We start from the raw sequence: 25,531 nt of genomic DNA on the forward strand, positions 1-25,531 counted from the left end.
TAGCTTCAGGAGTTTCTCACGACCAATGTGTCCTAGTCGTTTATGTTCCTCTTCCAGAAGACTTGTTCTAGCTTCAATTTCATTTACTTGAGGTATTTCAAAGCCTTCTGGTGGAGATGGATTGTGGTGAACGATCCCCATCTGGACGAACAGGAAATTCCCCCTTCTCTCGCCCTTGATGACCAAGCCGTTTCTTGACAGAACCATGTCATGGAGGTCGACTTTCCACCCCTTATCTATCAGGGTATACGCTGAAAGATAGTTCCTTGTTGCTGAGGGTTGATAAAATACGTCTTGAAGTTTGATTCCTCTTCCATTGTGAAGACGTAAGACAATATCACCGGTATAGGAAGCAACCATTTTACCACCGTTAGGAACTGAGAAGTGAGCAGGTGAGGTAAGTTTCTTGAGATTAGTGAACAGATGAATGTAAGGGGAGACATGGTGGGTGCATCCGCTATCGATAAGGAATTCAGGAATGGAAGAAGGTGTCGACAAATTGTCTTTGCCGATAGCTCCTATTTCAAAGTCTTCCAATCTTGCTTCTCCAGCGTGTCTTTCCCACTTCCCTTTACGCTTCACCTTTCCCTCGTCTTCATCCTCCTTCCTTGGACAATCTTTCTTCATATGTCCACCTTGCCCACAGTTCCAACACTTAGGTCCTTCCTTATCACCTTTAACCCTACTATCTTTACCACCCACACGTCCCTTCTTTCCCTTAAACCCAGGTCTTCCCTTCCCCTTTGCACCATGCTCCAGGGAAACCTTCTGCATCGCCGCATTCACCTCTCCAACTATGTCACCTTCACCCCTTGCGTCCCTTCGAGCAATCTCCCCTTGGTACATCTTCCTAACACCATCCCATGATTGAAGGTAGCCGGGTTGTTGTTGGAAGATACGAAGAGCAATGTCAAAGTCGGTTGCGCGGGTGAGAGAATCAAGGAATAGTTGAACACGAGTGTTGTCTGAGAGCTCGCAGCCAGCGTGCTTGGCTTCAAAGAATAAGGAGTTGAATGTGGTGAGATGTTTAACGAGACTGTCGACTGAGGAATTGGAGGGAAGGAATAAGGTACGAAGCTTTCTTTCTATGGCTGAACGATGTTGAGGAGTACTTATCTTCATGTCGTTCTCCAGCCAATCCCACATCTCCTTTGCCGTAGATAACTCTTGAATCTCCATCAAAAGTCCCCTATCCACTCTGGCTTGGATGACGCCCTGGGCCTTAAGCTCCCTCTTTCTCCATTCCTCCCACCTCTTCATCTCGTCTGTCCCCAATATCCTGGGACTATCCATCTCATCCTCCCTGGGCGGCATAGACCCCGCCCTCATGTACCTTGCGACCGAGAAAGCACGATATGGTTCATGGTCGGTACCTTCTATGATGCCAATGCAGCCGACAATGGTGAGGTGAAGTCGGGCTTGTGTACTCCACGCATAGTAGCCGTGGGCACTGGAAAGAATGGGAATGGTATCAAGTGTGGTTCCCGTGTATTCGCTCATTTTGATGTACGTGAGCTTCGTCTCCTAGATCAAAAATAGACTCTCAAGAAAGACTTATCGTGCGCTAGGCAAGTACTACAGCGTAGTAACCGCCACCAGGTTGGACTGGATTTCCTTCTACCGGCAAGCCCGTAAGTATGCGTCTCAAAGACGTCTCCGTTGCAGTAAACTGACAACTGTCCTTCGCTCCCTAATATCCAACCAATAACACTTTCCCGTCTCTTCTTCTCTATTCTCCTTCCGTCTAGATCCTACCGTACCAGTACTAACTCAGTACTGTACGCTCTCTTAATATCCCCTCCTATCGATAAACACGATAGTCGGTAGTCGATAATTGATAGTCGATAATATGCGCAATCGATAATCGATCGTCGATCGTCGATGACGGTTCTATCGAGTTGATAAACCGTGGTTTGGTGGGTACCGATAACCCGTATGTTACGCGTGATCCCCCCTCGGCCCACCACCTATCACTGCTTCACCGGAAGCGTTCAGTGGACCGGTTGATGCAATGTCGCTCACCAGTTCCACAGTGATAGATGATTGACTCCTATACAGCAACAGTGATAGAGTCCGACTGTTAATCTGTTGGTTGGTGAGACGAGAGAGGATGCATAAAAGAGAGAGAGATCTCACGAGTTGAGTCTCGCGGAGTTTCTCGGTAATATCTACATACGACTCGTGGTGGCGGTACCATCAACAATTCCTCCCCTCTTGGCTGGTGGATTGGTTTCAGAGTGTGCATAGTATCCTGTCATTGTATGGACGACTTTCAGCGTCCTACTACCAGCTCACAATGATATGCCAAGGGCATGCTGCCCACACACCATCTACCTTAAGAGACGTGCTAGAATATATAGATAGTATGACGTTTAACTAACCGGGGATTTGGTTGGGTGGCGAAACGCCGTCGGGCCGGCATCGAGATTCGTCACTGTTCTTCTCTCTTTCATTTCGCTCATCTTTCTCATCTTTCTCCTCTTGCACATCTTCTTTTCCCATCCATTATCTCATCCCCTCCGCATTCGTATCTCATTCTCGCCATGTCAATACGATTAGCATTCAGATTTCCCCGTACCAGTCGCTCGTTTCGTCCGCTTCTTCTCTCCCGATCATATGCCACTCCCTCCCAATCTCCTCGGCCGTCTCGGAATCCTCCTCCCCCACCCGGTCTCGAATCGATCTTCGGCGGGTCCAAGGAAGGAACGACTGTCGCACCCAAATCACCCGGACTTGAACCGCCATCGGGACCTTCTGAACCGAAAACACCAGATGTGGAAGGGCGCGGGAAGGAAGGACCCGAACGACCTGGGGTCAGTGGCGAGGAGAAGCCTCCTAGGAGACCCAAGTTGAGCGATTTTGCTGGAAATGCAGGAAAGAGGACGGCAACTGGAGGTGATAGTGGTGGAGGAGACTCAGGTAAGAGTGGTAGTGGTGGCAGTGGACCGGGCATGAGTATCAATCAGCTGCTTCTCGCGGTGACAGCGTGAGTGCCAAGTCGTCTTAGCTTACAAACTACTGACCATACAGTACAATGGCCATGTACTCCCTCTCTCAGCCAAGCGAACGGACACGTGAAATAACATGGCAAGAATTGTGAGTAAAATCCACCCGTAGAAGACGGCTTTTTTCTACTATTGAGGAATGAAGGCTGATTCGAAGCCGAAATTCTTTGCTGGCCCGCGGTTTGGTTGCTTCGCTTGAAGTGATCAATCGGAGTACAGTTCGAGTACACTTGCATAACCCTATTCAGCCTTCCCAACCATCCCCGTCCTCGACAAGTACACCCTCACTACCCTCCCCTCCTCACGGTCCGGCCCCTTACCAATTCACCATCGGTTCTCTGGAAGCTTTCGAATCGCTGCTAATCCAAACACAAGATGAACTTGGCATCCCACCCGCCGAGCGTATCCCAGTATCATATCGCGAGGAAGTGAACAAGTTTCAAGTACTGATGAACCTCGCTCCTACGGTACTCACGGGAGCACTCCTGATATGGCTATTACGGAGAGGCGGATCAATGATGGGTAGTGGCGGTGGACCCGGGGGGATTTTCGGCGTTGGAAAGAGCAAAGCAAAGCTGTTCAACAAAGATGAAGCTGTAGCCATCCGTTTCAAGGATGTGGCAGGTATGGACGAGGCCAAGGAAGAGATCATGGAGTTTGTCAAGTTCCTCAAGGAGCCTGAGAAGTACGAGCGACTCGGAGCCAAAATACCGCGTGGTGCAATCTTGTCAGGTCCACCTGGGACAGGTAAAACACTCCTTGCCAAAGCCACTGCGGGCGAAGCTGGCGTTCCCTTCCTCAGCGTGTCCGGATCAGAGTTTGTGGAAATGTTCGTCGGTGTCGGTCCTTCAAGAGTACGAGATCTGTTCGCCAATGCCAAGAAAAATGCTCCCTGCATCATCTTCGTCGATGAAATAGACGCTATCGGGAAGTCTCGAGGAAAGGGTGGAAGTTTTGGAGGTAACGATGAGAGAGAATCCACTCTCAACCAACTTCTTGTCGAGATGGACGGGTTCGGCACAAACGAGCATGTTGTGGTGCTGGCAGGTACCAATCGACCTGATGTACTTGATTCCGCTCTCATGCGTCCTGGACGTTTCGACAGACATATCGCTATCGATCGACCCGATATTGGCGGTCGACGACAGATTTTCCAAGTCCACCTAGCACCGTTGATCCTTGCTCCGGAACTCACGCTCGAGAGTATCGCCGAGAAGCTAGCTCTATTGACTCCCGGATTCTCCGGTGCAGACATTGCAAATGTATGCAACGAGTCTGCTTTGCGAGCAGCTCGTCGTGGAGGAGATGCAGTGACGGAAGCCGATTTCGATGGTGCTATCGAACGTGTCATCGCTGGTCTTGAACGGAAATCCAGAGTCTTGGGTAAAGACGAAAAACGTACTGTCGCTTATCACGAAGCCGGTCATGCAGTGTGCGGATGGTTCCTCGAGTTTGCGGATCCCCTTCTCAAGGTGTCTATAATCCCACGAGGTGTAGGCGCTCTCGGATACGCACAATACCTTCCGAAAGAACGATTCCTCTTTTCCACACAACAACTTCTCGATCGAATGTGCATGACACTGGGTGGTCGTGTGTCAGAGGAGATTTTCTTCGGTAGTATCACCACTGGAGCGCAGGATGATTTGCAGAAGATTACCAAGATGGCATTTGAAGTTTGCGCGAATTACGGTATGAACCCCGATATCGGACCGATCAGTTATGGGAACAATGAACAGAGAGGAGAGGGTGGGTTTCAAAAACCCTTTTCGGAAGCGACGGCACAGGCTTTAGACCATGCAGTGAGGAAGATGGTGCTCGAGGCACATAAACGGACGACTGACCTTTTGACAAAGCACAAGACAGAGGTCGAGAAGGTTGCGAGGTTATTACTGGAGAAAGAGGTCATCACGAGGGAAGACATGAGGACGTTACTGGGTCCGAGACCTTTGTGAGTTGTCTCTTTCATTCACTTATCCCTCACAATCGAAATGCACCCCCGGTCCAGTCATGAGCTTTTCTTCGGGGGTTAGCAGCCACTTTGACATTCACTGACAAGCAGCGACTCGGGCGATGAGATGGACCAGTATATCGAAAAAACTCTTGACAAGAAGAGGAAAGACAAGGAAGAGAAAGAAGCAAAAGAAGAGTGAGTTTTCTGCTCTCATCCACATTTCGTCTCCTGATAATCCGGCCGCGTCTGATCTACAGGGCACCTCTGGAAGGTCCAGCACCACAATTAGCTATGAAAGGTACCGAACTATGACCTTTTCATCTGCCATGCTTGTCTTTCTCTCTGTCATTCAAACCCCAATTCCTCTCTTCAATCACTGAACGCTTAAGGTCTAATGAGACATGCATTTCATACTGTGACTATTATGTACAACAACTCAAGGTGTCTTCCTCCGGATGGGAACACCCCGTGGGGACGGTATCATCCCTAAACAACCCAGAGTGAATGCGAAGAACGCTGTTGCTGCGGGGTCAGTCACTTTGAGAATATGATGAGGAAGTAAGACTCACAACCTGCCATGGCACTGATCATTCCCATATGTCTTCTTCCGCTCAGACCGTCCCCTCCCTGAGTCAGAGCTAGTACGAAGCTACACCAGCCTACGAAAATGGAGGAGGTGAGGGTCTGGTGGTCAGATTTTGCAAAGATACGTAGAGGAGACGTACGGGGACGAGAAAACGGAGACGGGTAGATTTTTGCCATTCGGGATACTAACTATTAGCTTGTGGTCCTCCATATTCACACCCGCCAGCCGTCTGCGTGAAGTGATCTTCAGATCCCTTGCAGTCAATAAGAAGTGAAGATTCCGGACCCGATTGGGTGTTGTGACTGGTCAGATGAAAAGGAATTTTGTGGTTTGCGCCAAGAATAATTCATGTAAGGGGTGAGATCCGAGTCCATCGTTTGTGTGAAGATCGAAGGCACAGGATGAGCGAGGGTGAACAGCCGATTGTAAGAGTAGTGTTGTGTATGAAGGGCAAGGGGAAGCAAGAGACTCACATTAGGAATATATCCTCGGATGTAGGGAAGGAACAAGACTAGATAGAGAAATATAGTCTACTAGTTCAGCGCGTGACGACTAATAGGATGTAAACGTACTATTGTGAGTGCGTGAAGGATCATAGCAAGCCCTAAGACTGATCTGTAAAATCAATATCAACCTCAGCAATTTTGTTCCGCTGAACCTCAAAGTACTCATGACCACTTGAAGGATAAAGGTGAACTCCTGATTCATCCCGTTCATCGCTCACTCGTCTCTCCCATCTGAGAGGGAGCAAGGCGGGGTCAAGTTTCCCAAACTTGAGCCCCGAGTCTAAGTTGCATCTACTGGGTACCTAAACTCGTCTTCATTGCAATGTCAAAGTTACTCAAAAAGTCGAGAGGTGATAATAGTGAGTATAAGATCAAGATGAGGACGAGAATGAGAAAGAGCTAAAAACAAGGAAGAAACACTCACTTCATCCATCGTTCCTCTTCCCAAACCCTCTTTCCCACTCCATACATATCAGTCCACCAACATCCCAGACCTCCCAGAACGATATATTTCCCATGTTTGACAATGGCATGTGCCGCACTGGCTGGATAATCCATCGTCAGCAGTTCGGGAGGGTTCGATAATCTTCTTTCTGGTTGTCTGGACATTGTGAGAGTTGGTGTGATGAGGGTCGACTCGGCAGGTGAAGAGAGGGGAAGGGGGTGTATGATGTTATATATGTTTGGGACAGAAGTCGGGGTTAACGAAAGGGCAAGCTCCTTTACTCGTTTGGGTTTCCCTTGGCCAAACAGGGCGTAAATGAATATCAAATAAAAACCCAGCTAAGTAAGTAAAAGTGATGAAGCGAAACGCGATGTCATTGACCAAATGAGATCGAGGTACCGGATTGCCACCCGATATCCGAAACACGTGCTTGAGTGGAGGACAGACAACTTGGGATGAAAGGCCTGAAAGGTAGTTGCCTTTGCACGGATTGGGATTATGGTGAAGTACATTAGATACATATCAATGGAGGGATTTATCGACTTTGCCCAAATTCATTCTTGCATAGTCCACGACGCAAGCAGGATTCGAACCTGCGCGTCCGTCAGGATGAGCCGGTACCCGCAATTCGTTTCTCACACGTGGCCACTCATGGTCTTGAGATTGCGGTTTTCACATGCCATTCCGAAGAGATGAACGCAGTTTGGATCGATGTGTGCAATTTGGGCCTCACGCAGTATGAGCTGGGAGCGTAGACGCTGAGACCGCTGTGACCGGGTGCAAATACGAATCGGACCAAATACTAGCACTTTGCAAACAAGCACCTTCACAAGGCCATGTCACTTTGTCCGAGTGGTTAAGGAGGCAGACTTGAATTTTTCAAAGATATCTGCTGCGGAAACGCGCACAGGTTCAAATCCTGTAGGTGACGGTGTATGGTGGTGGTGTCAAGTAGACACTTGAGCACATATTATTTTGGCCTGGGAGTCGAGTGTTGTCATACATAACCTACGAACACTTCTCCTGTAACCCCAAATCTTGGACCCCCAGTCTGTGGACACAACAAGCTGCTGTGTAACACCAACTTCCTCCCATCACGTGAAGGTCCTTTGACCTTCATTTACCATCAACAGTTTGAATACAACAACTTTGGTCACCTGCAGAGGGTGTCAAAAGTGTTTGGCACACCCTCGAGATTGGTATATATTCTATGGAATAGGATTGATTAGTGAACACCATCCCTTTTTTCCCGTTGTGCACAGTGTCACAAAAATCGTTTCTTCTCTTCTCAGCTGAACAACAGTCAACAAACCTCGACTATTCATGTTGTTCTAGGGTGTCGATGTCTGACAGAGACAGGGTGCTCGTTGGGGAACTATGGCTGATTTCGCCTGTCACAAAGGATGTGACAAGTTGAGCAAAGGTCAGGGAAGGGTATTTCACTGTCATGAACCATGACTACCCAGTGTCCGACTGTATAACAGTATCCTCTGTTCCCACTGAACAAAAAGCTGTATCTACCAGCGATGTCTACAATCACCAATCACTGGTTTCATACCCGTCATCCTTTCTTAACCTTGCTTCCATACCTTAGCTTAATCTTCATGTCACAACAACTCCTGACATTGACCAGCGATTGGTGGTAGAGTTGACCTCCAAATAATAGGCCTTTTTGTCACAGGGGTTTGGATCACTGACCCAATTGGCCCTGTTATATTGAGCCAATGCTGTTCAGTTGGTCCTTGTGACAACACCATAGTAATATGTTGGAGTGATAAACAACAAGATGATTGCTGATGAACTGCGGCTAACTTTGTGTCACACGGCGCCGCGTGACATTATCCTTTTCCCATCAAACGAAGTTCCTTTGGACATCAGTTCGCCATCAACGACCCAGTTCGCATGAACTTCACCACCCACGAGGGTATTAGGAGGCTAACTTCGTCGAGGACGAAGTTAGTCATGTAGGAACTTAGGGGGATACAAAGTTAGGAAGATACGAAGTTAGGGAGATACGAAGTTAGGAGGATACGAAGTTAGGAAGGCACGAACTTCGTCGGGGACGAAGTTCGCAAGGTACGAAGCTCGGGACGTCGGGTTGAACGAAGTTCTGCGTTGACGAAGTTAGGGAAGGACGAAGTACTTAAGGGCCGAAGTTCCCAGAGATCTTTGACGATCTCTGGTTGTTGTCTTAGTGATAGAAGTTAGTTAAGCACGAAGGTATTACACCCAGAAGCTATTGTCACCTATTTCATATCTCGAGCAACAAAGTTGGTGAAGGTCGAAGCCCACGAAGTTATTGGCCGTCGGTCCTAAGAAGTTAAGGAAGAAGCAACCTTGTGACAGTACCAGAGATCGTCCTTACCGACTCTCCAGTAACTCGTGGGAAGATATATGTGGACTAGAGGAAAGGAAAGAGAAAGGAGAACGGCTGAAGCAATGTCGAGGAACGAACAAGGAGATAATCAAGGTAACCTAGAACCTCGAGGTTCTAGGGATTCGTCTTTTCTCTCCCAACCACCTTCTGACGCGTACTTGGACGACCCATGGGTTGGAGGGGATGATCAAGGGAGAAGGTTAGAGGAAGAAGATGGGGGGTCGACGGGTGGAAGAAGTTCGTATACATCGCGGCCGAGGGGAAGAAATTCACCGGAGAGGTTTAAAGAGGATGTTAGGGATGGGATGTTGGTGGAAATGATGAGGGCTTTAAAGGAGTTGAAGACGGCTGACAACCAGAAGAGTGAGGCTTTGACAGAGATAGTACAGGAACTTCGTCGAGGACAGCGGGGAACTAGAGAAGAATCGGCGACAACTTCGTCAGCTCGAGCGCCGAAACCGAAGGATCCTGACGAGTTCGATGGGTCAAGAGAGAAGCTCACTGGGTTCTTGACTCAGTGTTCGTTGGCATTGAGCGTGATGAAGGATAGGTTTGAGAGTGAGGAGCAGAGTGTGTTGTGGATGGTAGGGTTCTTACGAGGGGTTGCACTGCTGGCGGTGCAGCCTCATCTACTTTCTACTCCTCTTCCTCCTTTCCTCTCAAAACGCTCTGAGTTCGCTATTTGGATGAAGAAGAACTTCGGTGATCCAGATGAGAGGGGTACGGCTATTCGGGGGCTGAGAGAGTTGAAACAGAAGCAAGGGAAAGCATCAGCGTATTTCGCTGAATTCCAAAAGTATATTGCTATATTAGGGTGGAGTGAGGAGGAGATGTTAGTGGCTCAGGCTATTAACGGGCTGGACGAAGTTATGAAGGACGAGCTTTCCCGGAGAGAGGAGATTGGGACTATGGAAGAACTGAAGGCAGTGGTGATCAAACTGGATAATAGGATGAGCGAGCGTTGGGTGGAGAGACAGGCTAACGGACAGAAAACAAACTGGGGAAGAGTGTCTAACTTTGTACCATCGACGGCGAAGTTATCGACGACACTCGCGAAGAATCCTGGCTCGGTGTCGGCTCCTCCTCCTTCTCGGAGTAATTTAGTGACAGGATCACAGGGTTGGAAGCAAGGGGATCCTCTTACCCCTAGGCCTAGTTTCGACCAGAGGGAAAAGTGGAGGGCCGAACGAGCGTGCTTGGAGTGTGGAGGCCAGGGACACTATGTGAAAGATTGTCCTCTAGTAGCGGCTAAGGTAGCTCTAGGAAAGATGAATCCTCCGGAGATGTGGAAGAGTTCAAGGAGTAGGGGAACAGGAGGAAATGCAGTGGCTGTGAGGGAGCCAAGGCAGATGAATGCGGTCGCGGGAGAAGATGTGGATGAGGGAAAAGGCCTGGACCCGTCGGTTTGAGAGAACGTCGGCGGGTCCATTTCTCTGTCCTCTCTGCTATTGTTCCTTCTGATATCAACAGGAAAGAGCTGACAGTAGCAGAACCATGTGTATACGAAGACGGACATTTCATTACGATACCCATCACTAATACGAGACAACCGAAAACAAAAATCAACGTAAAAGGGGCCCAGGTGGTTGCCTTATGGGATTCAGGAGCGACTAGTTCATATATAAACCCAAAAACAGTGGAGGAGTTAGGATTGGAAGTTATGAGATACCCAGAGGAAGTACCTGTACGTATGTTCGATGGTTCAGAAAGTATCGGAGGCCCCATCACGAAGTTCGTTGAAACAGGGATTCGCGTGTCAGATGAGGACGAAGTTCGTGTGATTCGCTTGGATGTCACGAAGTTGTGTGATGTGGATGTGGTGATAGGGTGGGAATGGATGAAGAAGGCGGGAGTGGTCCTGGATGTTAGGAGAGAGGTAATAAAGATCCCGGGTAGACAGAGAAGAGAGGAGAGGAAATTAGGAGCAGTTTTTGGATTCAAGGAAGGAGAAGTTTTAGGGCCTAGAGACTCGGCGTTGGAAGACGAACTTAGTGAGGAAGAACAAGAAGAACTGTTGGAGTTGGTACCTTCTGAGTACCAGGGCTTCTTGGATATCTTTAACCCTAAGGTAGGAGGAGAGACGTTACCTCCAAACCGAAGTTATGATTTGAGACTGGACCTAGTGGAGGGGGCGAAATTAAAGGTGGCCCCACTGTACTCGTTAGCTGAAGATCAGAGAAAAGCGTTGAGGGAGATTCTGGATAAGGAGGTAGCGGCTGGTAGAATTCGCAAGAGTAACTCGCCGTATGGGTCACCTATGTTCATGGTTCCCAAAAAGGTAAAGGGACAGTGGCGGATGGTAACGGATTATAGGAAGTTAAACGAAGTCACCATTCCAGACGTTTATCCCCTTCCATTGATCAGTCAAATCACTGAAGAATTAGGTACAGCAAACTATTTCACGAAACTTGATTTGATGGGGGCGTATCAGTTGTTACGAATCGCAGAAGGGTACGAATATCTGACGGCCTTTCGTACACAATACGGAATGTACGAATCGTTAGTAGTTAGGGATGGTCTGCGAAATGCGCCTGCTGTTTTTCAGCACTTCGTGAACGACATCTTTAGGGATTTGCTTGGGGAAGGGGTTATAGTCTACATCGACGACATTCTGATTTATGCTAAGACTAAGGATGAACTTAGAAGATGTACGATAAAGGTATTTCAAAGACTTAGGGAAGCTAAATTATTTGTGAAGGCGGCTAAGTGTGAGTTCGAACGAACTTCGGTGGTGTTTCTCGGGTACTTAATTTCAAAATCAGGCATTTCGGCAAACCCAGAATACGTTGCTGCTGTACAGGATTTTCCTCGACCCAAGAACTTACGAGAATCCCGAGGGTTCATGGGAATGGTCAGCTACTACCGAAGATTCGTCCCGAACTTCTCAAAACTTGCGAAGCCTCTGAACGACCTTACTCGCAAGGATGTAAGCTTCATATGGGGAACTGAGCAAGAGGAGGCGTTCAGAGTGCTGAAGAAGAAGTTATGTGAAGCTCCAGTACTAGCTCATTTCGACACCTCCTTGAAAACGATTATGCAGGCAGATGCCTCGTTCTTTGGATGGGGATATATTATCTCACAGGTTGATAAAGAAGGTAGGGAACACCCTGTGGCTATAGAATCGGGAGCTTTTAAGGGTGCTGAGTTGAATTACACCACGGGGGAAAAGGAGTTGTTAGCAATAGTCGAAGGTTTCAGGAGGAAGAGACACTTATTACTACAGGTAGAAACGAAGGTCTTGACAGACCATCTTAATCTGACATATTGGATGGCTCCAAAGCAATTGAATCCTAGACAAGGTAGGTGGGTAGAAGAACTGGCTAACTTCAGATTTACGATGATTTACCGTCCCGGGAAGCAAGCGACGCTGCCAGATGCTTTGTCAAGACGACCGGACTATCATCCCGGGATAAAAGGAATAACGACGGAACAAGAGGAGAACTTCGTCCAAGGGCTGCCGAAGTTCGACTCGGAAGATGTTACTGAATCAAGCCTGGGACACATGCTCCGGGCTTTGCAAGGGACGAAAGAAGTTAGGGAGGAAGATCGGATCGAAGGCGAGGACATTGTCAAAGGATACGAAGTTGATGACGAGATAAACGAAGTTCGGGAAGGGATGTTAGCAGTCATCTGCGATGAGTGTTTTCACCCCGAATGTAGAGCTGACCGTCAGGAGCCAAGGCAAGTTGAAGAATTTCGACGACGATCGCGACATGGGATGTTCGTGAATCCGTCGTGGTCGGTAAGAGGTTTTTGTCACGAGACCAACTAACCAGCATTGGGACGATATAACAGTGCCCTTCAGAGGCAGCGGTCTAAACCACTGTGCTAAAAGGCCTATTAACCGGCGGTTACTGCATACCGCCGGTCGCTGGTTAAATACCCAACCCATCCTATCACTATCACTATCAAACTGTCTTGTCACTTCGTGACATTATGCCTTCCCTTTCAGCCCCATCTGGGGCCCCAACAGGGATGGGCACGATAGGCCGAAAACTTTCTCCGAGAGGGAGGTTTTCCAAGTAGGGACTGAGCACGACCCAGCCCACCCTGGGAGTCGAACCCAGGATCCTACCCGTAACCGCCGGTTAATCTGTCACGAGACCAACTAACCAGCATTGGGACGATATAACAGTGCCCTTCAGAGGCAGCGGTCTAAACCACTGTGCTAAAAGGCCTATTAACCGGCGGTTACTGCATACCGCCGGTCGCTGGTTAAATACCCAACCCATCCTATCACTATCACTATCAAACTGTCTTGTCACTTCGTGACAGTTTTCTACGGTTTGACGGACGAGTATATGTTCCGAATATCGAAGAGATGCGAGTGAAGATTTTGAAATCCAGGCATGACTCGGTATTGGCCGGTCATCCTGGGGTCACGAAGACGTTAGAATTGGTACTTAGGGATTACATCTGGAATGGAGTTAGGAAGGATGTTGAAGACTACGTTGGGGGTTGTGTGGTTTGCCAGAGAGCTAAAGCGAACAGACAGAAACCTCTAGGAACGCTGAAGACATTGGAAGTAGCGGAGAAGCCCTGGTCTAGTATTTCGATGGACTTCGTTGAAGAACTTCCTGAGTCAGATGGTTTCAACTCGATTTTGGTTATAGTCGACCGGTTGACGAAATGGACGATGTTCCTACCAACGACGACGAACCTCACAGCTGGGGGGTTAGCTGATTTGGTAATTGAACATGTGGTGGCTCAGCACGGACTGCCAGAAAGTATAGTTTCGGATAGAGGAGCGAAGTTTACATCGAAGTTCTGGAAAGATCTTACTGCTAGTCTTGGTATAAGACTAAATCTCTCCACTGCGTATCATCCACAGACTGATGGTCAGACTGAACGAACAAATCAAGCTTTGGAAATGTACCTACGAGTATTCGCCTCTTACCAGCAGGACGATTGGGCGAAGTTATTGCCAAAAGCTAGCTTCGCGTATAATAACACGATTCACTCAGCCATTGGGATGAGCCCGTTCTTTGCGAACTTCGGGTACCACCCACGATGGACAGACGAGATTAAAGAATCTGAAGTAGAAGTTCCTGTTGCTCGAGCAGTTGTTACTGATCTGCAGGAGGTACACAAACGATGTGTTGAGGGCATAAAATTAGCCAATGAGAGATACTCCGAAGCGTATGACCGAAAGCGCTCAGCAACACCGCTTTTCGAAGTTGGGAGTAAAGTAATGTTATCTCTTGAGAATATTAGGACTAAGAGACCTAGTAAGAAGTTAGATGCTAAACAAGCAGGGCCGTACGAAGTTATTGAGCGCATTGGTACTCATGCGTGTAGGTTGAAGTTGCCGGCCTCGATGGCTAAGCTTCATGATGTGTTTCATGTGTCGTTGTTAAGGAAGTTCCAACCAACGAACTTCGTGGGACAGGAGGCAGAACTTCCTGATCCAGTCGAAGTTGATGACGCAGGAGAGTCGTGGGAAGTCAAGAATATTCTAGACTCTAGGATAAATAGAAGATCTGGGAAGGTCGAGTATTTAGTAGAGTGGTTGGGATTTGAGGGAACTGATGATGCTGTCTCTTGGGAACCGAAGGAAAATGTTGATGGTGCAGATGAAATTCTTACAGAATTCCACGAACGATACCCTGAGAAACCGAAGGAGAGTTTAGTTCGTCGAGCTCGTGCTCGACGAACTTAGGAACTGAGCAAGACTGATACATGGGACAAGAAGTTATACAATCGCTAAGTTTTATTTTTCTCTTCATCTACAAGAATGTCAAGATCGTCCATCACCATTCTCCCTTTTCCTTTATCACGACTCCATCTTTTACTATCATCCCACCATGAGTGGGCTCCCTCAGTATCAGTAAGCTCTTCACGGGCTACCACTAACAACGGATCATTTCTTATCACGTTTCTCATCCGCCAGTTAGCATCCCAGAACGTCTCACTAGCCGCACGAACCTCGTCCCTCAGTCCTTGAGTGCTGGGTCCAGCAACCGCGGCACCAGTTAGATCACGCTCTTGTCGCCCAATGGTATCATTGATCTCTCCCCAGAACTTATGGCCGAAGATAGCGTGGCGGCCAGTACGGAGGAGAGTTTCGTTCCATTCAAGCAGCAAACTATGAGTAGCAGATCCGATATGAGAACTCTTTTTCGATAAGTTCCGGGTTAAAAGACGAATTTGATTGAGGAAACGACGAATGATGACCCCTTGTACGTCCATCATGTCTGCCGCACGAAGAGCCACCACGGTCATAGCTGCTAACCGTTTCTCTGTTTTCAAATTGTCCAAGGTGAGAACCTCGACTAGCTTTCTGAGGTCCGCGATAATTTCCTCTTGTGAAGGAGGAGGAACTTCCTCGGACGACGAAGACGATGACGAAGATGGCGCGGGTGACGGACGAGGAGGCGAAGGAGGGGGAGGGACAATGAAGGCCCCAGGAAAGACCGGCGACGGGGAACGAAGGTCGACGACGGGAGGAGCGCGAGGAGGATGAGGACCACGAGGAGGTGGGGACGGAGATAACTCCCATAGGGGAGCACCAGGACGAGCGGCGCGGAAAGAGACCGAAGGAGGGAGAGGGGGAGGAAGACCGGGAAGTTCGTCCGACGGCAAAGGAGATGCTGTCGCGAACACCGAACGACCAGCTGGCGGGGGCGACGGACGAGCGACGGGCGACGGGCGGGAAGTTGTCGAGGGTTTCCTCTGCTTAGCAGGGGAAGGGGGGAGGAAGGAGCAGACACCTGATGTACACGATGCACATCGTGTACCACGGTTGGTCCCACAAGGACGAACGCAGGGGAAGTTGGGATGCCGAGATTGCTCGTCACTGGAAGTTAGGGTCTGTACATTCTGAGAAATTTGATTTGCTCACCGGCAGCGATCACATTCCTCGCCTTTGGGAGCCAGCTCCCATCTTCCAGGTTGGGCCGCGAGGAGGGCCAGGAGACTCGCCGAAGTTCTTACCGTTCCAGAGCGAGGAGCAGGCGAGGAAGAAGGGGCTTCAACCCGTACCCGTTTACGCGCCGGGGTGGGCGAGGACAAAGCGGACGAAGAGGAAGAGGACACCGATATTGGTGAAGAAGTTCGGCGATGTCTCTTCTTGGGAGACCGAAGGATGGAGGGTTTTCTTGATGAACTCGCCTCTTTCGAGGGAGTTTGTCTCTTGGCCGGGGTCGACGATGGACCGGCGACGGGAGCGGGAGGAGCGGGAGGTGCGGAGGACGAGGACGGTGTCGACAGCGAAGGGAGAGCAGCCGACAGGGAAGAGAGACGAAGACCAGCCGAGCTGGCGAGGCGGCGGACGAAGGACGAAGGAGGAGCAGGAGGAGGAGACTGAACCCGGGACACTAACATCAGCCATGACACGAAACTTCTCGACGAAATTCTCAGGCAATTCGAACTTACTGCTTCGAGTCCTTCGGGCAACGCTCGCAGGAGGAGATTTGACGAGTTTTCGGGGGGTAGACGGGGCCATGGTGTGTACGAAGAGATAAATTTAGTGAGCGGGTTGGTTGAGACGTAAGAAGAGAGTTGGAATTGAAGAAGTTGGGGGGGAAGTTCGTCAACCTACTGAGTATAAAGGGAATTTCGTTGCTGTTGACAACAGATGAGGGCGTTGCCGTCGTCAACGTCGTGTTTCATGGAGACCAGGATACCACGAAGATCCCTGGATACGAGAGAAAATTTTCAGGCTAAGGAGTTTTGTCACGAACTACGTCGTGACACCTCGATTACTCCACCAACAATGACCCTCCTTTGGCCATCAAAACCCCATCACGCCTTAACCTCTTTACTCTACACGTAACTCAGGACTTCTGACACCAAGTACGGCGAAGTTAGGCGGAGTTAGGCTAAGTAGGAACAATGGGAGCAGAAGTACGGCGAAGTTAGACGGGGTTAGGCTAAGTAGGGACAATGGGAGCAGAAGTGCGGCGATGTTAGGCGGAGTTAGGCTAAGTAGGGACAATGGGAGCAGAAGTGCGGCGATGTTAGGCGGAGTTAGGCTAAGTAGGGACAATGGGAGCAGAAGTGCGGCGATGTTAGGCGGAGTTAGTCGAAGGAGGAAGAGGATGGCCGAGGGCTCGGGGAAGTTGGACGAAGTGCGTTGAAGTACGTCAAAGTGCGAGAGGGTTGGATGAACGTCTAGGAGGAGTAGATAATATTAGCTGAGAAGATCGCTGAAGTTCTTCAGCGATCCTTGATTGTTGTCAGTAGTAAAAGACAAATAGAGATAGCTATACATCGGGATACATCGCCATCAATAGAACAAAGCCTTAGTTAGAGTAACTACGCCGAAGTACGCCGTAGTTACACTCCTTTCGACGTCTGCGCCCTCCTGGTTGGGTGAGACATCGACTCAGAAGCGTGAAGTTAGCCGAGGTTCGTCGACCGTCGGTCTATTAGGAAGAAGTTGCTCGACGGCCGTGACAAGTTTCCTGCTTACATTCATGGATACTGCACTCACGAACAGGTTATGGGTTCCCATTCTCCATACATAAAATTCTTCTATCATTGTCATATCTTCTTGTCACATACGAATTTCCCCCACGATTTTTCAATGACTACAAGTCAAATTACGAAGTTCGAGATATGGCGATCTTGTTGTGAGGACGGCGTCGTGGCCAGAGGAGGTTTCAGATTTTCCTGGAATTTCATTACGGGAATTACGTTGTCAGGAAGTTGGTTTGAGGAGAAGGGTGAGAACCGAACTTCATGCTGAGTTGTTTTGTTCTTTTCGGCGTTGATGTTCGCTCACGAGGACGTTCGCGCTCAAGGAGGGGGCGACTGTCACGCGGCGCCGCGTGACATTATCCTTTTCCCATCAAACGAAGTTCCTTTGGACATCAGTTCGCCATCAACGACCCAGTTCGCATGAACTTCACCACCCACGAGGGTATTAGGAGGCTAACTTCGTCGAGGACGAAGTTAGTCATGTAGGAACTTAGGGGGATACAAAGTTAGGGAGATACGAAGTTAGGAGGATACGAAGTTAGGAAGGCACGAACTTCGTCGGGGACGAAGTTCGCAAGGTACGAAGCTCGGGACGTTGGGTTGAACGAAGTTCTGCGTTGACGAAGTTAGGGAAGGACGAAGTACTTAAGGGCCGAAGTTCCCAGAGATCTTTGACGATCTCTGGTTGTTGTCTTAGTGATAGAAGTTAGTTAAGCACGAAGTTATTACACCCAGAAGCTATTGTCACCTATTTCATATCTCGAGCAACAAAGTTGGTGAAGGTCGAAGCCCACGAAGTTATTGGCCGTCGGTCCTAAGAAGTTAAGGAAGAAGCAACCTTGTGACACTTTGCTGTGGTACGTCGAACTGCTGCGTGGTAGCTCCTCCTAAGTCAATGGTTGTAGCAACTCAATAGATCTCTCGTTACTGACAACAATCAAGGATCACTGAACTTCTTCAGCAATCTGTAAACTATCTATACTCCTTTGCTCTCCTTGTAGACTATCTTGCCACCCCTGCACAGCCTCACACTCAGTCTTCCCTTGTCCAACTTCCCCGTACCTCTCCGTATCCCTGATATCCTACTCACCTCACTTCACCTCACTTGCTCCATCACCTTGCATTCCCTACTCCAACTTTGCCATGGTTTGTCTCTGTTGATAGGGGTTGTTGTGACCAATACTCCTCGGTTCTCGTAACTTTGCCGTAGTTGCTTTCAGTGGTCTGGGGTTGTGGTGGTTGATGGTCAAAGGAGGGTTGATGATGGTGGTTGACAGGGAATGTTACAATATAATTTATGACAGAGAGGTTCTTGGATGGTTACTGTAGCTGAGAGTGTACAGAATGAAGCTTGAGGGATTTACATGCATATCATCAGTTGTCACCTGGTAAGCGTTCAAAAGGCTCATCCAGGTCCTTGTTACAGCAACCATACACTATTTTTACATCCTTTGTGAGATAGAGTGGATGCTCAAACCACTGTGCCTGTGCCCAGAAACACGGCCAACCATATATTATCACCTTTGAACCAAGAGCTACCTGTGGCCTTGTCATTTTGTCCAAGTGGTTAAGGAGGCAGACTTGAGTCTTCCAAAGACATGTGCTGTGCAAACGTGCACAGTTGCAAATTTTGAAGGGGACAGTATATGGTGCTAGTGTCACGTTGGTGACTACAGTTGGGTGTAAAAAGTCATGTCCATGCATTTCATAGTAATTTGGGTGGGAAACTCTCTTCTCATAATTGTGGAGCCTCAATCTTCAACACAATTTGGTGCATGACAATGAATGTCCACTACATTGTTAATGTGATTCTCTTCTATTCAATTAGACTTTCAGTTTTGCGTCTTCAGTGTGAAGATCTGTTGTAAACCTACTTGAAAGATGATGCATTTTGGTCAAAAAGCAACTTTTTGGGGGGTTTCTGGCCAAAGTGCCTCCTCTTCCAGTCATTGCCATGCATTGTTGTCCAGCATATGTACCAGCAAAGAATGCGTCGGATTGTTCATCTTGGATAGACGTACAAATTTCATTATGACCTAAGCCGTGCATTGTCACGAACTACGTCGTAACATCCCTGACAACCACCATCACCGACCCTCCTTTCACCATCACCGACCTTCCTTTCACCACCACCAACCTCCACTCGAACCACTGAGACCAACTACGGCGAAGTTACGAGAACCAAGAGGGTATTTGTCACGATAACCCCGCCTAGCGGAGAACTACGGCGAAGTTAGGGGAAGGGAACCGAGGGAGAGCAGAACAGGGGAAGTTAGGCGAAGTTAGTCGAAGTGAGCGGAGTAGGATATCGGGGATATGGCGAGGTACGGCGAAGTTGAACGAAGAGGACTGAGCGTGAGGCAGTGCAGGAGTTGAGGGACGTTCTATGAGAAGAGAGGAGTAGTATAGATAGTTTACAGATCGCTGAACTTCTTCAGCGATCCTTGATTGTTGTCAGTAGTGAAAGACAGATAGAGATAGCTATATACAATCGAGATACATCGCCATCAGTAGAACAAAACCCCAGTTAGAGTAACTACGCCAAAGTACGCCGTAGTTACACTCCTTTCGACGTCTGCGCCCTCCTGGTTGGGTGAGACATCGGCTTAGAAGCGTCAAGTTAACCGAGGTTCGTCGACCGTCGGTCTCCATAGAAAGTAGTTGTTCGACGGCCGTGACAGTATCAAGGATCGCTCATACCGACGACCCGTGCGAACCTCGGAGAAGTACGAAGACATTATGGAACCAGAAAGGAGAGTTACGCGAGGCATGAGTAGGGATGGAGACAGGATGGAGGAGAACGAGAGGAGAGCATTGGAGGAGCTTAGCAGAGCAATGGGGCAGGACCTTGGAGTGGAGGATAGTGTGGGGGGATCAATTCAAGGAGATGAGTTCGTTCCACCGGTGCCTTCTAACCCTCCTTCTCCTCCGTCTAATGCTCTCCCACCTGTGGGATCCCCACTTGGATCAGACCAAACCCCACGCCCAAGAGAAAACACTGGAAGTACGGCGAACTTGGGAGAAGAAGGAACACAAGGGGTGGTGTTGGCCTTGATGCAGATGGTGGCGAATATGAACAAAGACATGATGGAGGAGAGAAGGTGTAGGGAGGAATGGGAACAGAGAAGAGAAAGGGATACAGTGGGCGGGATTGCAGAAGGGATATCAGAAGGGGTGAGGTACGCCATGGGACGGCAAACTTCGGCGACCCCAAGCGTAGTGGGCGAACAACGGAAGGGGATAAAGCTACCTAACCCAGACCTCTGGAGAGGAGATCGGAACAAGTTAACTGCCTTTCTGTCTGAGTGCGACGTACATTTCGAATTGAACTCTCATCTTTTCCCCGACGACACTAAGAAAGTCTTTTTCATGATCTCTCATCTACGCGAAACACCTCTTCTTGCGGTGCAGCCCGATCTATCCAAAAGACCTCTTCCTGAGTACCTCACGACACACGATCAGTTCGTTAAGTACCTCAAGACTAACTTTGGTGATCCAGACGAAGAAGGAACTGCGGCCCGACAACTTAACGACCTCAAGCAAACCGGGTCTGCTTCGGACTACTTCTCCGCCGTCCAGCGACATGTTGCGATTCTCAAGTGGTCTGATGATGGAAACCTAGTTGACCGAGCCAAGAAAGGTCTAAAATCGCACCTTCTAGATGAAATCGCAAGACACGGTAGATCGTTTGGGACTGTGAAAGAGCTATTGGAGTTTGTGATTCCCTTGGACAACCGCCTGTGGAGGAGACAAGTGGAGAAGGAGGCAGAGAGGAAAAGGGAAGGAGGGATAAGGACAACGACAGTGGTGGAAAGTCAGAGGACGGAGAAGAAAGAAGAGAAGAAATGGGAAAAGGGGCAACCTTCGGCGCAGGGTGGTGTCCAGGCGGCTATGATGTCGACGGTGGTAAAGAGTACGCCGCCAAACATCGACGAAGTTCGCCGAAGATGGCCTAGGCCGAGCTCCGATCTGAGGGAGACAAGGAGGAAGGAGGGGAAGTGTACCGAGTGTGGTGAAGCAGGACATTGGCTGAAGGAATGCCCTGTAAGGGAGGCTAAGGTTAAGGTTGGGTTGTTGCCCCCATGGGGAGAGAAGTTCGGAGAACGAGGTGGAGGATCGGGAGGGAACGCAGTACCTCTGGGACAGAGGAGGAACTTGAACGAAGTTGGAGGCGAAGGAGAGATGGAAGAGGACCAGGGAAAAGAAGAGGACCTGTCGCAGTAGGCGAGGCTCGGCGGGTCCGCCATATTCTCTCGGCCACCATTCCCCGACGTATAAAAGAAAAGCAGCTGATGAAGCCAGAGGATTGTGAATATAAAAATACACCACTCAGTACCCCTTGTTTATGCAATGTCGATAATCGTCTCCTCATCCCTTCCACTTCCAGAGATCAACCTAAATCGAACATTTTCATTAATGGAATGAAGCTAACTACGCTCTGGGACACTGGGGCTACTTGTTCATATATAAGTCCTAGGGCAGCGGCGAAGATAGGCGTAGAAAGGAGACGATACCAGGTGAGCGTACCCGTTCACATGTTTGATGGCTCGGTTAGTGTTGCTGGGCCTATCACCGAGTTCGTCGAAGTCGGTTTTAGTTTGACAAAAGACGCCGAAGTGCGATCTGTTCGTCTCGATGTAACAACGCTCTGCGATGCAGACGTTGTAATAGGATGGGACTGGATGAGGAAGGAAGGGGTTGTCCTTGATGGAAGAGACAACTCGGTAAAATTCCCCATTCAGACACCCCCAAGTTCGGCGAAGTTGGCTGCCATAGGGCTACCAACTCCGACGGACGCGATAGATCTCCGAGACAAAGATGACCAGGATGAACTGAGTCCGGAGGAACAGGAGGAATTGTATCAGGTGGTTCCTGAACAATATCACCCGTTCATTGATGTGTTTAACCCGAGGAAGGGAGGTGAAGAATTACCTCCCTCAAGGGAGTATGATCTGGAATTTGACCTTAGGGAGGGGGCGAACCTGAAGGTTGCTCCACTCTACTCACTCGGAGAAGATCAGAGAAGTGCACTGAGAGACATCCTAGATCGCGAGACGTCGGCCGGAAGAATTCGACCCAGTAATTCGCCCTACGGATCACCGATGTTCTTGGTACCGAAGAAAGCAAAGGGTCAATGGTGAATGGTCATTGACTACCGAAAGTTAAACGAAGCAACGATACCCGACGCCTATCCACTGCCTCTGATCGGCCAGATAACCGAAGAGCTGGGAAAAGCGAGGTATTTCAGCAAGTTAGACCTGATTGGAGCTTATCAACTCCTACGAGTAAAGGAAGGACACGAGCACTTGACGGCGTTCAGGACTCAGTACGGTATGCTCGAGTCTCTTGTTGTTCGAGATGGTCTGCGAAATGCTCCTGCTGTATTCCAGCATTTTCTGAATGAAAGTTTCCGAGAACTGTTGGGGAAAGGAGTAGTTGTCTACATAGATGATATACTCATCTATGGTCAAACGTTGGAAGAATTGAGAGGAACTACGGCGAAGGTGTTCGAAGTTCTTCGAAGGTCGAATCTGTTCGTCAAGGCTAGTAAGTGCGAGTTGGAAAGAGATTCGGTAGTCTTCTTGGGTTTTGTCGTCTCACGGGAGGGAGTTTCTAGTAATCCAGAGTACATCGACGCTGTTGTGTCTTTTCCCCGCCCCAAAAACCTGAGAGAGAGCAGAGGATTTATGGGAGTCGTCAGTTATTATCGGCGTTTTGTCCCCAACTTCTCCAGAATTGCTAAACCGATCAATGACCTCACAAGGAAGGATGTACCGTTTGTCTGGGGAGTGGAGCAGGAGAGAGCCTTTAAAGAATTAAAGGATAGAATGTGTAGGGCCCCAGTGTTGGCTCACTTTGATCCTTCGTTGAAGACATTACTACAGACAGATGCGTCGTTCTTCGGCTGGGGCTTCATAATATCGCAGGTGAACGAGTTAGGACAAGAACACCCGGTAGCTATCGAGTCAGGAGCGTTTCAAGCGGCACAGTTAAATTATACGGTAGGCGAGAAGGAACTACTAGCTATCGTTGAGGCTTTTAGAAGAAGGAGGCACTTACTGCTACAGGTAGAGACTACAGTTCTCACGGACCACTTGAATTTGACATACTGGATGGAACCGAAGCAGTTAAGCCCGAGGCAGGGCAGGTGGGTCGAAGAGCTTTCTAACTTTAGGTTTAAAATGGTGTATCGACCTGGGAAACAAGCTACGCTGCCGGACGGGCTGTCGAGAAGAGCAGACTACCACTCTGGAAAAGGAAGTACTATGGTGCAAGAGAGCAACCTTATTCAAGGCTTGCCGAAGTTCGACGAACTTGACGAGACTAGCTCGGGGTTACAACACCTCCTTCGAGCCTTGCAAGGGACAAAGGAAGTGAGAGAGAACGACCTTATTCATCCCATGGACCTGGCAGTTGGGATACAGGAAGACGAAGAGGTGGAGGAAGTTAGAGGAGAGCTATTAGGAGTTATCTGCGCTGAGTGTTCTCATCCGACGTGTCACGATAATGTACAGGAACCAGCATCGATAACCGAACTACGCCGTAGTTCGCGATCTCCCTTAATACTTCGTGGCGGATGGACCCCAAGGGGTTTCCTCACGTTCGACCATCGCACATACGTGCCGAACTACGCCGATGCTCGACTGAAGATCATGAAGATGCGACATGATTCACCCTTGGCTGGCCATCCAGGCTCAGCGAAAACCCTTGAACTAGTCCTGAGGGATTATGTCTGGGTAGGGCTAAGGAAGGATGTCGAGGACTATGTTGCTGGATGCGCGGTATGTCAGAGGGCCAAGACTAACAGGCAGAGACCTCATGGAGAGCTTAAACCGCTGGAAGTGGCTACGAAACCTTGGTCCAGTATCTCGATGGATTTTATTGAGGAACTCCCGAATTCCCACGGGTATAATTCCATCCTGGTAGTGGTGGATCGATTGACCAAATGGGCGGTTTTCATTCCAACTACGACGAAGTTGACCGCAGCTGGCCTATCAGAGCTGATAACGGACTATGTGGTGGCTCAGCATGGGTTACCAGAGAACATGGTATCAGACAGGGGATCAAAGTTTACCTCGAAGTTTTGGAAGAACTTGACCGATAGTCTCGGGATAAGACTACATCTCTCTACTGCGTATCATCCACCGACTGATGGACAGACTGAACGAACAAATCAATCCCTCGAACTATACCTTAGAATCTTCACTTCTTATCAGCAAAACGACTGGTCAAAGCTGCTTGCTCGAGCGAGCTTCGCTTATAACAACACCCACCATTCTGCGATAAACAAGACACCGTTTTATGCGAACTATGGGTACCACCCTCGGTGGGCTGAAGAGATTAAGACCAGTGAGGTTGAGGTACCTGCTGCTACAGTAGCGGTAAAAGACTTAACCAAAATACACAAAGAATGTATTGAGGGGATCGAGAGAGCTAACGAGAAGTACGCCGAAGGATACAACAGGAAACATCGAACTACGCCGAACTTCGTGGAAGGTGACCTAGTTATGCTGTCGTTAGAGAATATCAAGACTAAGAGACCAATGAAGAAGTTGGACCTTAAGCAAAGTGGGCCGTACAAGGTAGTACGGCAAGTAGGTTCTCATGCTTGTAAGCTGGAATTACCAGGAACGATGGCAGGTATCCATGATGTATTCCATGTTTCTTTACTCCGTCCCTATCACCCTCCGGTATTTCCTGGTCAGCAAGCTGAACCACCTGGCCCAGTAGAGGTGGATAACGTAGGAGAATCGTGGGAAGTAAAGGATATTGTGGACTCAAGAGTAAATAAGAGGTCAGGGAAGTTAGAGTATCTAGTGGAATGGTTAGGTTACGAAGGCTCAGATGACGCAGTATCATGGGAACCAGTAGAAAACGTGGACGGAGCTAATGACATATTGGCGAAGTTCCACGAACTTCACCCGGATAAGCCGATGAAAGGACGAGTGGTAAGATCACGAACGAGGAAGTAATTCATACAACTGGTACAACATTAGCTAAGTACAACTCACTGCTGCGAACTTCCTCCCTGTTCCTCGTTCCCCGGTGCAGGACCATCCCCAGAACTACTCTCAGTAACCTTCGGTGCCACCGTCCGTCGGAGGGCTCGAGTCTCCTTCCATGCTGTGTTAAAGGCGAGAATGTGAGCGGAGTGGAGAGCAGGATCACGAGCGAGACTCAGACTAGGTGATTTCCACAACTGACGAAGTGCTCTAAGACAGTCTGCGGGAAGAGTTAGG

The 25,531-nt window shown here is 49.0% G+C and overlaps 6 protein-coding genes across 6 annotated transcripts; 5 read left to right on the top strand and 1 right to left on the bottom strand.

Moving 5' to 3' along the window:
* Positions 1–2,466: 2,466 nt before the first annotated feature.
* Positions 2,467–5,374, top strand: TREMEDRAFT_38830 (uncharacterized protein). The gene is made up of 5 exons (XM_007003899.1): positions 2,467–2,986; positions 3,031–3,096; positions 3,163–4,953; positions 5,065–5,151; positions 5,214–5,374. The coding sequence occupies exons 1-5, from the start codon at positions 2,544–2,546 to the stop codon at positions 5,266–5,268; spliced, it is 2,442 nt and encodes an 813-aa protein (XP_007003961.1). The 5' UTR covers positions 2,467–2,543; the 3' UTR covers positions 5,269–5,374.
* Positions 5,375–5,392: 18 nt separating this feature from the next.
* Positions 5,393–6,657, bottom strand: TREMEDRAFT_61933 (uncharacterized protein; the record flags this gene model as incomplete). Its single annotated transcript, XM_007004156.1, has 6 exons — positions 5,393–5,478; positions 5,526–5,640; positions 5,682–5,726; positions 6,016–6,072; positions 6,115–6,157; positions 6,473–6,657. The coding sequence occupies 6 exons, from the start codon at positions 6,655–6,657 to the stop codon at positions 5,393–5,395; spliced, it is 531 nt and encodes a 176-aa protein (XP_007004218.1).
* Positions 6,658–8,932: 2,275 nt separating this feature from the next.
* TREMEDRAFT_61934 (uncharacterized protein) lies at positions 8,933–12,598 on the top strand (the record flags this gene model as incomplete). The annotated part of the gene is made up of 6 exons (XM_007004157.1): positions 8,933–9,107; positions 10,101–10,269; positions 10,341–10,889; positions 11,439–11,578; positions 12,245–12,509; positions 12,544–12,598. The coding sequence occupies 6 exons, from the start codon at positions 8,933–8,935 to the stop codon at positions 12,596–12,598; spliced, it is 1,353 nt and encodes a 450-aa protein (XP_007004219.1).
* A 2,462-nt stretch (positions 12,599–15,060) lies between these two features.
* Positions 15,061–16,176, top strand: TREMEDRAFT_61936 (uncharacterized protein; the record flags this gene model as incomplete). The annotated part of the gene is made up of 3 exons (XM_007004158.1): positions 15,061–15,129; positions 15,278–15,535; positions 15,718–16,176. 3 exons carry the CDS (start codon positions 15,061–15,063, stop codon positions 16,174–16,176), a joined length of 786 nt encoding a protein of 261 aa, XP_007004220.1.
* Positions 16,177–16,774: 598 nt separating this feature from the next.
* Positions 16,775–17,715, top strand: TREMEDRAFT_61937 (uncharacterized protein; the record flags this gene model as incomplete). Its single annotated transcript, XM_007004159.1, has 3 exons — positions 16,775–16,939; positions 17,311–17,536; positions 17,561–17,715. The coding sequence occupies 3 exons, from the start codon at positions 16,775–16,777 to the stop codon at positions 17,713–17,715; spliced, it is 546 nt and encodes a 181-aa protein (XP_007004221.1).
* A 2,315-nt stretch (positions 17,716–20,030) lies between these two features.
* TREMEDRAFT_61938 (uncharacterized protein) lies at positions 20,031–21,515 on the top strand (the record flags this gene model as incomplete). Its single annotated transcript, XM_007004160.1, has 2 exons — positions 20,031–20,432; positions 21,111–21,515. 2 exons carry the CDS (start codon positions 20,031–20,033, stop codon positions 21,513–21,515), a joined length of 807 nt encoding a protein of 268 aa, XP_007004222.1.
* Between the last annotated feature and the right edge of the window lie 4,016 nt (positions 21,516–25,531).

This window comes from Tremella mesenterica, assembly GCF_000271645.1.
Source record: "Tremella mesenterica DSM 1558 unplaced genomic scaffold TREMEscaffold_4, whole genome shotgun sequence".
Lineage (NCBI taxonomy): Eukaryota > Fungi > Basidiomycota > Tremellomycetes > Tremellales > Tremellaceae > Tremella > Tremella mesenterica.